This window comes from Mus caroli, chromosome 2 (assembly GCF_900094665.2).
Source record: "Mus caroli chromosome 2, CAROLI_EIJ_v1.1, whole genome shotgun sequence".
Classification (NCBI taxonomy): domain Eukaryota; kingdom Metazoa; phylum Chordata; class Mammalia; order Rodentia; family Muridae; genus Mus; species Mus caroli.
The window spans coordinates 140,847,225-140,860,960 of record NC_034571.1 but is presented as its reverse complement, the minus strand read 5'-3'; the positions used below and the strand labels follow the sequence as shown (position 1 = coordinate 140,860,960).

At 42.6% G+C, this 13,736-nt stretch overlaps 1 protein-coding gene across 1 annotated transcript in view; it reads left to right on the top strand.

Moving 5' to 3' along the window:
- Positions 1–231: 231 nt before the first annotated feature.
- Napb (NSF attachment protein beta) overlaps positions 232–13,736 on the top strand; it is a 41,023-nt gene continuing 27,518 nt past the window's right edge. The window contains exon 1 of the mRNA XM_021155984.2: positions 232–404. Coding sequence (XP_021011643.1) covers positions 307–404 — 98 coding nt within the window. The 5' untranslated portion in view covers positions 232–306. The remainder of the gene's footprint in view (positions 405–13,736) is intronic.

The following is a 13,736-nucleotide window of genomic DNA, read 5'->3' as shown; positions in this document are numbered from 1 at the left end:
TCTCTCTCTCTCTCTCTCAACCTTGAAGTCTACCTCCAAGGGTCCAAGGCCCAAGACCCCCTCCAGAAGGCCACGCCCCTTACCCCTCCTCCAGGGAGTCCGGGAGAACTCCCGGCCCTGCCCAGCAGCCTGCTGGGAACTGTAGTTGTGGCCTCTGACAAGCTGGCATTAAGGTGGAATGCAGGACTACAGATCCCGAAAGGCCACGCGTGCCGCGCCTGCGTGTCCGCACTTGCTGGAGGGAGGGCTAAGTCGTCCCGGGAGCCTCGCAAGTCAGCAGAGGAGGCTTTGGCTGCAGCGGGTGACATGGACAACGCAGGGAAGGAGCGAGAAGCGGTCCAGCTTATGGCGGAGGCCGAGAAGCGAGTGAAGGCTTCCCACTCTTTCCTCCGAGGGTTGTTCGGGTGAGCGCCAGAGGTCTTGCCCTTAGGGGTCTTAGTGCCCGATCCCCTGCCCAGCCGGCAGCCACCGCAGAGTACCTCGCGCAACTGCTTAGGGTTACGGGATTCCCAGTGGCCCACGCTCTGATTTGGGTCCCGTAGCATCCAGGGCCTCATCGCATCCCTTGGGCCGTGTCTGGGGTGTCTCTCCAGTCAGCAAACACTTCAAGCCCCAGAACCTTTTGGGGATCCTCAGGCCTTGGACACCCCTCACCCACACCTGGAGAACCCCTAGCTCAAAATCCCCAGGCATCCTTAAACAACCCAGAACACCTACGCGTCCTCGGAGATCTCTGTGGTCCCCCAAGTCCCTTGCGTCGCCAACGGTCCGGTGCTAGCTCCCAGGGTCCGCACCGAGCTGCCTCTTCGAGGATACCACCCCTCCTGGTAGACCAGATTTATTCATTTCCCCTGGTTGGGGCCATAAATCCCCTGGGGGAGCCAGGACTGTGAGGTTCTGGAATTCAACCTGGAGTTTGGCAGCTGCTGGCGGCTCATGGGGAGCGCGAAGTCTGCGCCCCTGTATCCCGGGCACTTGCCCGCTGGCCTTGGCCCAAGGGCCTTGAAATCATATCCTCTTCGGTGTGTTTTTCATTTGCCAGAGTGACTTGTATCCGTAGGTCGGGCCTCCCGTTTGATGAACTGTATGTAACGTTGCGCCTTTTTAAAGTCAAAGTATCTTTTGGGAATCCCGTGATTTTGTTTAATTCTTACATACCTTGGTAGGGAAGGGTTTGTTTTACATTCTGAGCTTTCAAAAAGCAGAACCTGCACTGAGAGCTTGTGGAAGAATTCTGGGCTGTTGATTATGCGAATGATTCAGCTGTTTATGACAGCGGTAGAAATTACGTGTGCCTCTTCTTTTTTTCCTCCCATTTGAAAGCGAAAGATCTGTACCAAGAACAGATTTTAATTATCGAGAGGGACTAGAGGTACATACTTAACTGCTGCATTGTGAGACGCAGTGTCTGTAAAAATTCAGTATAGACACTAAGCGCTGAAAATGTACCCAATGAACTTTGACTTTTATTTTTACTTCATTCATCCGACTACTAATTACATTAATTATTATCTAATAGTTTAATTGAGCCCCATTATGTTTGCATCTCCAGGAAATGCTTAGGGTCACTTTGATACAGTTTATGGTACCATGGTCTGCCAAGATAGAGAAGAAGACCATAATTGGAGACCCCTAAGGGCATTTGTCACTGCTAGTTCTTAAATTTCTCATGTCATATGAAGCTTGGAAGTGTAGGTGTAAGTTACAGGTACTGCTTCCCCTTTCAAAGGGACAAGGAGCATTGCAAGTGCCAAAGACTAATTCTTGTCTGTGAGTCACAAAACACACACTGGATTGCATTCAGTCTGTGTGAAATTAAATGGCAGAGTAGCTCACCTTGGGAGATGGTGTTAATACACATTCCACAACGGGATGTGCTTCCTTGAGCCAGTTATGGACATTTAATTTTGGTCAAGAGGAGCATTGTTTTGAGGAAACTAGGTCAAATCTTGAGACACTCATCGAAAAGGATTTTGAGGAATCTTTATTTCTGAAGAAACATCTTTTGGGCCATTGCTGCCCTGTCAGTGGCAGGCCAGGGAGGAAGACTTTCATTTCTCATCCACGCTCAGTTTGTGTGGAGTCACTTAGAAACAGCAGTCCAGGTTGTTACCGTGGGGTTTGGAACCTGGAAAAGGTTAGCTTTGCTTCTTTGGGCTTCAGTTTCTTCTGCTATAATCCAGTGTGTCTTGTGATTAATAATCAATGAGTTTATAAAATACTTAGACCTGTGGGTGTTGGAGATGGCTGTGGCATGATTATCCACATAGTTATCAGAGCTGGCAGTCCCTCTTATGAAAGAAGCAGAAGGGCAGATGGATTGAGTTTTATGGGATTTCAGAGCCAAAAGTGTGGTCACTAGCCTAAATGAATAAATACCTTAAGAGTCTTAGCCAGGTTAAGTGTCCTTTGTACTCAGGACTGGGAGGTTTCTAGTCATATTTGGTTCTGAAAAGCTTAAGAGAAGAATATGTAGAGCTTTGTGAGATTCGTTATAAGTATATAAGTATTTGAAACCCCAAACTAGACCTATTTCTCTTTTAGTTACAATGGTCCTGTGGGTGTGCTATTGCAAGCATCTGTCATCACCTTGCGTGTTGCCCTGCCCCACCCCTCTTTGGTTCTATCCCTCATTTACAGTAGTGCTATCCATCCCCATGTGAGACTCTCAAGTTAACAGGGAATTAATCATGACAAGTATCACCAGCGCTCCTGCTTAAGAGATGGACAGGTGATGATTTAAGGATGTGTCAGACATTTAAAAAGGCATTTGGCTTATTGCAGATGTTTCACGTCACTGACTGTTAATCTCCTAACTGCAGATTAGAGCGTAGCTTGACTTCATCTCCTGTATCCCAAACACCGCTTTTGTGATAATACTATGTTCTCAGTGTTGTTACATAACTCTGCCTTTCTGTTGTTGCTTTAGATGGAAATATGCAAGGAAGTCCACGAGAGTGAGTCTATTGGAAGCTTCTTCAGCTTGGTAGCTGGAGGTTGAGGGAGGGGGGTGAGCATGAGTACGTTTATCCCTCAGCGAAGCCTCCTGCAGCTCCCCTACAAGAAAACCACTTGAAAGGATGCAGACATGCCTGCAACCAATGTTACTTCTGTTTGGTTTTCTGTCTTATTCCCGGTTAAAGAGTAAAAGAGTAACTGTTTTTGTTTGGTTGGTTTTTTTTGTTGTTGTTGTTTTTTGTTTTTTTTGGTTTTGGTTTGTTTGTTTGTTTTCTTTGTAGCTGTGCAGTCAAATTAAGTCTCACTTTTTCTGAAGAGCACGGTGTAAGACCACCACTGAAAAAGTCAAAATTTCACTTAGTGCATTGCCAGAGTGGAGCTGTGGAAATTTGTAATAGTTAATTTCAAAGTTTAATTTAGCATCTCAGGGAACTGCTAGAATGATCTTCAGCTGGCCAGACTGACAATAGGATACTTTCCAAGTGCAAAGACCTCCTTGCTATCTTCATTTGTTACTAGGGGAACCTGCAGTGAGGGCACAGAGCACACTGAAGAAAGCCATACTTAGCGAATGATAGGAAAGTGTTTCTGAGCTTCCTTTGTTTGTTTGTTGGCAGTGCTAGGGATGTAACCCCAGGCCTTGTACTTTGTTAGGCAAACGTTTACCCTGCCACTGAGATATATTCTCAACCCCCTGATAGTTCCTTGTCAATGCTCCTCAGTCTCAGGGCTAATAAACGAGGTCGTCTCGGTGTAAATTTAATGAAGGATCCTTTTGGATTACTGCAACAAAACATGGGTCTACTTCATGTCTGTCTGTGAAGATTCAGGTATTTCTTAGATACTGTAGACTAGATCCATATTGTTCTCTTGTTTTTATTTCATCGAAGATTGCGTTTCCATGTTTAGCACAGTCATGTGATAGCTTTGAGAGAGAGCATTTACATCTTTCTCAGTTATGATTAATACTTAAATGTAGATTCAGGTTTTTTTTTTTTAAGTCATTAATCATCTGGATGTGGTGACACACACCTTAAATACCAGCATTAGGGAAGCAGAGGCAGGTAGATCTGTGTGAGTTCAAGGCCAGCCTGGTCTACATAGTGAACCCAAGGACAGCCAGGGCTATGTAGAGAAATATCTCAAAAAAAAAAAAAAAAACCCCCCCAAAAAAACAAAAAGAATAGGAAAAAAAAAAAAACCACCCCCAAAAAACAAAAAGAATAGGAAAAANAATAATACCAAAAAAAAAAAAAATCATGAATGTGCTCACCCAATAATCTAGAGGCTGAAGCAGGAGGATCTTGGGTTTCATATCAGCCTGTCTCAAAAACAGGAGAGTAAATGTAGACTCTCTTCGTTACTTACGAAGATGAACTTACATGAGCGTGTTTGTGCATACTTCTTATAACTTAAGAACTAAGATATGGATATAGATTTTGTACTTCTGATTTTTTTCAAATATTTATTTCATGAGAATTATTCATGAAACTTATGATTGCAAATAATTCCTGGTTGATTGTTTATGTCAACCTGACACAAGCTAGAGTTATCTGGAAAGATGACTGCAGTTGAGAAAATGTCTCCCTAGATTGGTCTGTAGGCATTTTCCTAATTTAATGGTTAATGCAGAGTGGGAGGGTACAGCCCACAGGACTAGGTCCTACGTTAGATAAGAAAGCAGGCTGAGTAAGCCGTGAAGAGCAAGCCAGTAAGCAGTATTCTTCCATGGGTTTTGCTTCGGGTTCTGCCTCCAGGTTCCTGCCTTGGTTTCCATCACTGAACTAGGACCTGGAACATGTAAGCCAAATAAACCTTTCCCATCTCAGAGTTGATTTTGATCACTGTGTCTTCTCACAGCAATAGAAACTCTAGCCCCCTCCCCCCAAACTGGCATTTTTAAAAAAAAAAAAAAACCAGCAAAAAAATGGGTAAACCATGGGTGCCCATGTCACCAGATCACAGTGTTATCCTAATCACAGGGGACTTTATACAGTTAGGCCTTCAGAACTGTGTTCATTGATTTGATGAGAAGATCAGCATTACATTCAAAAAAATTTCAGCAGCTCACACGGTTCAGAGGAAGTTCAAGGTGGAAATTAGAATTTCAGAATGCTAACTTTTCTGTTTTCATGTAGAACTTATCAAAACAATGAAAATCTTACATATAATTAATTAGTCAATATTGTTTGAATTAAGGCATATTTCTCATAGTAGGGAACAGAATCCTGTTTTACTGGGTATTTTTCATCATGGGCCATTGTTTTATTTGAAAAACCTTAGCAATATCTGTGGAGATAAAAATTATTTTTTTCCTTTAAATTACCAATATCTTGATTAGTGTGAGTGGGCTCCTGTTAAACTGTCCTTTCGTTCTTGGAATAAACTCCTCTGAGATGCTTTGAGGGTCTTACTATAGCCCAAGCTGGTTTCAAATTTGTGATCATTCTGCCTGCTTGAGCCTCCCAGAGTAATGGTAACAAACTATTGGTTCTTTCTTTCTTTTTTCCTTTTCTTTCCTTCTCTCTCTCTTTCTTTCTCTCTCTCTCTCTCTTTCTCTCTCTCTCTTTCTTTCTTTCTTTCTTTCTTAACAAGCTTTTTTGGAATCTGTTTTTACACAGTTTATTTAGAATTATCTTACTTGGGACTCTTTGTGTATAGCCTTTATGAGGTTGAAATGTTGATGTTGTAGGTATCTTAGAAAATGAGTTTAAGTGTTTCTCTCTTTTCCTATGGTTTTTTATGGGTTGTGTAGCTACACTTAGAGTGAAACTGTTGGGTTTGTAAGTGTGTATTTTCATTTCCTTTCTTGGTTTGTTTTCACCATTTGTGGTATATGTGTACACATCCAGAAGCCAGAGGAGAATGGCAAATGTCTCTCCTTTAACACTTTGTGCTTTATTCTCTTGAGAAAGGGGATGTATCTCTCTGAACCTGGCACAAGGCTGATGGCCAGCATATACACCAGCAGTACTCCTGGCTACACCCCTGCACGGTGCTGGGATTACAGATGTGTGTGTGGTCATTCCCAACTCTGAGTGTCTCCCTAGCCCAGTGAATAAGTTCTTTCACTCATATTGGTTGTGTTGTGTTGTTTTGTTTTGTTTTGTGTGTGTGTGTGTGTGTGTGAAATTTGGAATATTTAAATGCACTATTTGTTCTAAAGTTAATTTTAGTAAATTACATTTTCTCAGAAAATTATTCATTTAATCAAAACTCAACTTGCAGAGTTATGCCAGAATCTTTTTTAATTTCTAAGTTCTTTTTCAGTATTTTCTTTTTTGATTCTTGGTATGTACTTTTGCATTATGATTTCCTCCCTCTTCTCCCTTGAGTTTTTGATCCTTTATTCTCCAGCAGCCAGTAAGTATCCTCATCTGCTCTGCTGCTTGCGTGCCTTTTACCTTATTTCTCTTTCTGTTGCTTTTGATTTTCCTTACCATTTATTTTTCCCTCTGGCTATGTTTTTTGCAGGGGTATTAATTTACTGTCTCTAATTTGCTTGTATGAATCTGATGTAGGTGTGAATTCTTAAACTGCTTTGACTGTATACTGTAGAACCTGAAACATAGTGCTTTGATCTTAACTCTGTTTGCTCTTTGGTCTAGGAGTTGCTGGGGGCATCCTTCTAGACAGAAGAGACTTTAAAATTTTTTTTTGGTTAAATTTCTGTTTTATTTCCTTGTGATTAGAAAACCAACATTGATCTTTCTTCTTTCTTTGCTGCCTAATATGTTATCAGTGCTCATGAATGGTCATATGAAGGTGGATGCTTGCTTCTCAGTTTGATACAGATCTATAATATCTAACTACTGATTATATAATTAGGAGTAGGCCATTTGTGTTTTTATTTGACATGCTTTGGACTGAGAGAAGCGTGTTAATGTCTTGTCTTTGTGTGTTTCTGTGGATCTCCTATAGTTTCTGCTTTAAGAAGGTGACTATTGCGTTATTCAGCTAATACAATTCCATTATGATCTTTATCTTTAGTATTATTTTATCTTACATGATGCTTTTGAGTCCAAAATCTACCATGTCCATTCTAGAATAAATAGGATGTTTTTAAACATGTCGTACATGCTTTTAAATTGTGTACATTTCCTAAGTTGTGACTATGTGTTATATAAGAAAGAGTCATCCAGTGGCCATGTGTCCTGTGTCAGCGTGCTCCTCTTTCCCCACAAGCTGTGATGATGGCTTTGTGACTCTGGGGAAGTTAAGTGGAAAGGACATATACTTCCCCTGAAACTGCAGGCCTATCCTGTGTTTCTGCTGAGTCTTTATTCTCTTGAGACATTAAGAAGGGGACACCCTGGGTATAGAATGAGGCACCTTAGGAAAGAACCCTGGGTGTAGAATGAGGGCCCTTAGGAAAGAACCAACATCACAACCGTCCTGCGGGTGAATTGGCAGGGCTATTTGAGCGTGTGTTGTGACACAGATAACAGAGTTGGCTGTTGTGTGCTGGTTTTGTTTTATATTTAACATAGAGTCTCACTGTTTACCTCTGGCTGGCCTAGACTCAGTTATGTAGACCAGACTTCTGGTGTATGTTTTTTATACCACCTTTTAAAAATCATTTTAATTTATTTTTTATTTTACATAGATAGGTATTTAGCCTACATGTATGTCTGCACCACATGCGTGCCTGGTGCCCAAGGAGGCCAGAAAAGGATGTCAGATCTTCTGAAACTGAAGTTACAGACAATTGTGAACTGCCTTATAGGTGCTGGGAATTGAGTCTGTATCCTCTGTAAGAGCAGCGGAGGCAACTGTTCTGCTCTCTGGGGCATTTCTGGCTCTGTATCTTAAGCCTTTCAGAAGAGACTTACATTAGCTGTGCCTCTTCTGTGGCTCTGTTTTGTGAGCAACTCTGAAAGGGATATTGATGTGACTGGTTCTCAACTGTTGAAGCATTTTGTTGGATTTACTGTATATTATAATTTATCTGATTCTTTTGTGATCTCTTTATTTGAAGATGTTTGGGGTTTGTTCAACTGTTACATTTATGACATAAGGCTTTTAAAAATAGTCCAGCTCCTGCTCCTTACTTAGACCTTGCTATTTCATTTGTTCTGAAAACACCTATCCCCCCCGTGTACTTGAAAGTGTGTGTGCCTTTTCCTTCCTCCACTGCCTGCTTTTGTTGGCTTGGTGTGGGAGTTTTGCTATTTGCATTTAGACAAATACAAAATCCTTTGCATTTTTATTTTTTTAACCTTTCTCATTATGTCCTTTAGTCTTAGATCTGTAATAAAATGTATCCAGTGCCCACCGACTGACATTCTCTGCTCCTCTTTTTTGTTTGTTTGTTTGTTTTTTGTTTTTTTTGTTTTTTTGGTTTGGGGGGGGGATTTTCAAGACAGGGTTTCTCTGTATAGCCCTGGCTGTCCTGGAACTCACTTTGTAGATCAGGCTGGCCTCAAACTCAGAAATCCACCTGCCTCTGCCTCCCAAATGCTGAGATTAAAGGCGTGTGCCACCATGCCTGGCTAAACAATTTTTTTATTAGATATTTTCTTCATTTACATTTGAAATATTATCCTGAAAGTCCCTTATACCCTACCCCCTCCCTGCTCCCCTACCCACCCACTCCCCCTTCCTGGCCCTGGTGTTCCCCTGTATTGGAGCATATAATCTTTGCAAGACCAAGGGCTTCTCCTCCCAATGATGGCCAACTAGGCCATCTTCTGCTACATATGCAGCTAGAGACACGAGCTCAGGAGGTACTGGTTAGTTCATACTGCTGTTCCTCCTATAGGGTTGCACCTGAAGTTTGGGGTTTTATTAGTGGCACGTGACAAATGGCTTAACTCGCTATTTGATAGCAGTGTGACTTTGTTTCTCTCTTTAGTTCTTGGAAAATTCAGCTGTCAGCTGTGTACGATAGCATTGAAACCAATCCTAACTTGATTTTTTTTAGGTTTATAAGCACCTTTGCCTTTTGATACAGGAGTCCAGAGATTTTCTTTATTTATGGAATTGGGTAGCTTACCAGGATTTCTCAGTGGACCTTAGTACAAGGTTGACTGGTTCAGTGTTTGGATTCAGGTATTCTTTGTATCTTGGGAATTTTCCGAGATTCTGGCTAAAACATTTGTTTCCTCTTCCCTCTTTGGAGGACTCTAAGTACGTGGAGTCAGTCAGTCTCCTGGACTGCCTCCCACTGAGTCCAGCAGGACTTGCCCTTGACGCTGATAAGGGGCCCCAAGGATCGAAAGAAGAAAGGACAGGCACATAGACACACCTATAGGTGGGCCATGCTCTGATGGAGAGTACCAGCTATGCAACAACCTAGAACCTCAGCGTGATTGCTGTGTACAGCACACAGTAGAGATTTGCTAGTCTTAGTGCTCTCTGTACAGTTTCAGGCTGTAGGAAGCCTTTGCTGAGGGTGACCCATGTGGGGAAGGCTTTGCCAATTTCTCATGGATCTGAGATGTTGAATCCTAGACATAGCCAAACCAATGTCAACATTACACATTCACCCAAGACTTCCTTGGCGCCCCACAGCCAGCAGCAGCAGGTGGCAGCATGGGCTTCTGTAGTCGGAGAGGAGACTTTGCTGCTGTAGAGTTGGGTACAGTGTCCGGAAGGAGTGGCACCGTGGAGCAATAGTTAGAGGCCCCCTTCCTTAGGCAAGACTGAACTGATCTCTGCAGCTTGCCTTGCCTTCTCTCCTTGCTCTGCCACCTGGTAAGGAGTTCCCTCCCTCTCTCCCAAAGGCAGTCTTCTGGAGACTGTGGCTTTGTCCAAGGCACTCTTTTTCAGTTTCCTGACCTGAACTGAACTGACCCTTCAGGTCTATGCCTGGCCTAGGGATTCCTAAGTCAGGGCTCCCTTGCTGGGGAGTGGCTCTCCCTGAATCTTAGCCCTTTGGCCCACAGACCTCCTCCCGACTTACAGCAGGAGCCGTGCACACTGGATTTGTTTCTCCTTAGCTCCATTTGAGTGGAGGTTTCCTATATGCAGGTTGTGTTTGTACGGTTTTTTTTTTTGTTGTTGTTGTTGTTTTTTGGGGGTTTTGTTTTGTTTTTGTTTTTCGAGACAGGGTTTCTCTGTGTAGCCCTGGCTGTCCTGGAACTCACTCTGTAGACCAGGCTGGCCTTGAACTCAGAAATCCGCCTGCCTCTGCCTCCCGACTGCTGGGATTAAAGGCGTGCGCCACCACCGCCGGGCTTGTTTGTACGTTTTTATATTTAGGTAACATTATCCTTTGGGAGTTATAGCAGTTATTAATATTTTATAAAGATTGAAATTCATGTCAAAGATTACATTTTATAAAGGTAACTTTTTTTAGACAAAGTTTCACTATGTAGCTCTGGCTATAATTCAATATATATATATATATATATATATATATATATATATATATACAGCTGGCATCGAACTCACGCTCAAGCCACTGCCTCCTGTGTGCTGGGATTAAAGGTGTGTGCCACCACCACACCTGGGTAGATGGGTTTAGAATGTCACTAGTCAGATCCGGTTGTGTGGAACTGGATTGGAAGTTTTTTGAATTGATGCTATCCTTTGCTTTCTTATTTACCTATCTTTGTTTGTTTGTTTGTTTGTTTAAACCACCCTTCTGTTATTAGCTCTTATTGGTGCATACTCTTCCTATGAAGGTGGAGCTTCAGAGTATTGCCAGAAGTCCAGTCAGCCTTTTCCACTACCCATACCTATCCTCTTACCTTATTCAGGAAATTAAACTCAATTAATACTTTTGTTAGCCAGTTGTTAAATGTGGAGTGAAGTGTTCTGCTTGAAAATCCATGATCTCTCACCCACCCCCTTAAATAAGCAGAAACAATGAAAAGTTCTCAGAAAGTTGAATCTGAATGTACAGGAGTGAGCTTTGAGGCACCTTTTTGTTGGCATGTGCTAGCAACCAACCTGGTTGCTTCTCCTCGTCTTCTAGTTGAAGATGTCACTGCCTCTCTGAGCAGGCTGTGAATGGTATTATGTGCATGTGGTCTGAGCAAGATCCAAGCCCTGGACTTTTAGACTTTTATGCTGAACACTGAACTCTGTCATCAGTTTAATGGAAAAATGAAGGAACTTCTGATTGCTGCTTCCCCTCTCCCTTGGCCTGGGAATATCTTAAAGACTATCTCCCTTCTCCTACTTGTTTAATAAACATGTTGTTTTCAAATGGCACATAAATGTACTACAATGTGACATTTCAATGTTAACTGTGTTGTGCATACCAGAGCAGTTGTCAAAATTAATCACCCCAAGATACTTTTTATATCTCTGTGGAGAAAATTCAGAATCGTTTCCACTGGCTATTTTGAAATGTTGTCAACAGTATTTATCCTGCTGTGCTGTAGAACATGAGGCATTCTTCCATGAGATCACCTACATACCTGTACCTGTTAATCACCCTCCCCCTCCCCCCTGCCTTCTCCTGCCCCGTAACCCTTCCCAAACCTTGGTAACTACAAATCTATCCCATACTTCTGTTTTAGTCAGGTCCTCTGTAGCACCAGAAGCAGGGGATGGAAGAAAAAAGTCAGAATTTATTAAGTGAACTTTGAGATAGTAACAAGAGCCACATCACGCTGAGATGCTGAGAACCTGGTAGTTACTCAGTCCTTAGGCAGGCTCCTAAACATTAAGAGTAAATCCCACAGCAGCTGTCCCTTAGCCTGAGGTCCTCATTACAACTCAGGTTTCACTTTCATGGCTTTGTGCAGTGGCTTCTCAGAGCCTCCTTGCAGGGAATCTAGCCACATGCTGTTTTGTTGTAGCATCTTCTAAGACTTTAGAGCAAGCCTATATGACCCTATTACTTATATTTTTCATTCCTCCAAAACCATTACCATGTGTACAGTGCCAGATTCTGCTTGCTTGGGATGTAGCCTTTCGTCTTGGGCCATGGCTGAGTTATCTAAGCTTGGAAGAACATTTCTCTAGGTGGGTCTCTTAGAGCAAGATACCTTAGAGACTCTCTGTCGAACTTACTTCCCTCCCCTTTCCTTCCCTCCATCCTTCTTTGCAAGCCAAAGCATCATGTAGCCACACTGGCCTTAAACTCACTAAGTAGCTTAGATTGCAGTAGCATGCATCTGTCATCCCAGCACTCCTATGAGTTAGAATGTGGAATAGAGACATAAGAATCAATTGGGAGCTCTCAGGCCAGCGAGTCTGTAGTATGCAGCCTAGCAGCAAAAACAAGGGAGACCCCACTTCAAAGAGGTGAGAGAACCAATTCCTGAAAGTTGTCCTCTGTCCACTACGCACTTACCTGAAGTCTGATACATATAAATGCACATATAAAATTATTTTATTAAAGCTTTATTGTAAAACACTTGTAGGAGGAAAACATACAGCAAGAATGGCTAGATCTAAAGTCTATACATCTCAGTGAACTTCAATACAGAATAAAAGTAGTTTTAATATGCAGGGTTTTCAAACAAGTTCTGAAGTTCTTGGTGTGTGTAGCCATGCTCCCTCCCCACCCCCTGCTAAGACACTTTTCCTATTCTACTCAGTGTCTGTGATTTCTCTTTCTTGGCTGTAGTCTCTTTAACACTTGGCAGATGCTTTCTCGAAGCTCATGTTAACCCACAGCTTTTATTTTGTTTTTGTTTTTGTTTTTGTTTTTGTTTTTTGAGACAAGGTTTCTCTGTGTAGCCCTGACCATCTTGGAGCTCGCTCTGTAGACCAGGCTGGCCTGGAACTTCCAAGTGCTGAGATTAAAGGTGTGAGCCACCACCACCCTGGTGGTGCCACCACCACGGAGCTGCCCACAGGTTTCAAACTGTTCATATTCCTTTCCTCTAGAAACCCTATTTTCCCGGTCTTTCTACTCTATTTGTCCACCTAAATCTGGCTAAGGGCACTAAGCAGTGACCATTCTATAGCCTGGATATTGTTGTGTCTTGGAATTCTACAAAGTACATAGTCCGTTACTTTTTAATTCACCCTCATGCACGTTTTCAGGACGGGGCAGAACCTAGGTAGATTCTTTGCCAGAATGTGCCACAAATGGCCCCGTTCCTGATAGAGTCCTTGTTTCTCTCTGAAACCCAATGAGTCACACCCTCACTGTTCACATTTGTATCAGCATCCTTCCCTACCCCCACTGCAATAGCACATTAATCTCTATTTATAGCACTCTGGGGCTTTGCTAGTCTGTGTCTCCAATCTCCTCCACATTTCTCCTGCAAATCAGCCACATGAACAGGTTTATCTCTGCAATAACCCCACTTCAGATACAGATGTTTTATCATTTACTTTTTGCTGTGGCAGGATATCTTATTAAATCAACTTAAGAATTTATTTGGCTTGAGGTTTGAGAGAAGTCCATCATGGTAGAGGTGTGATAGGAAGTGGTTTCATTACTGCAGGATCGTGTGGCTGGGACTCCTCACCTACAGAACAGGAAGCAGAGACCATACAGGAAACAGGGTCCAGCAGTAAATATCAAGGCCCACTCAAGTGACCCATTTCCTGCTTAGTCTGTATAATGTATGCATGTATAAGCCATGCATGATATAGCTGTCTCTTGTGAGACGATACCAGGGCCTAGCAAACACAGAAGTGGATGATCACAGTCAGCTATTGGATGGATCACACGACCCCCAATGGAGGAGCTAGAGAAATTACCCAAGGAGCTAAAGGGAACTGCAANCCTATAGGTGGAACAACAATATGAANTAACCAGTACCCNNGAGCTCTTGTCTCTAGCTNCATATGTATCAAAAGATGGCCTAGTCGGCCATCACTGCAAAGAGAGGCCCATTGGACTTGCAAACTTTATATGCCCCAGT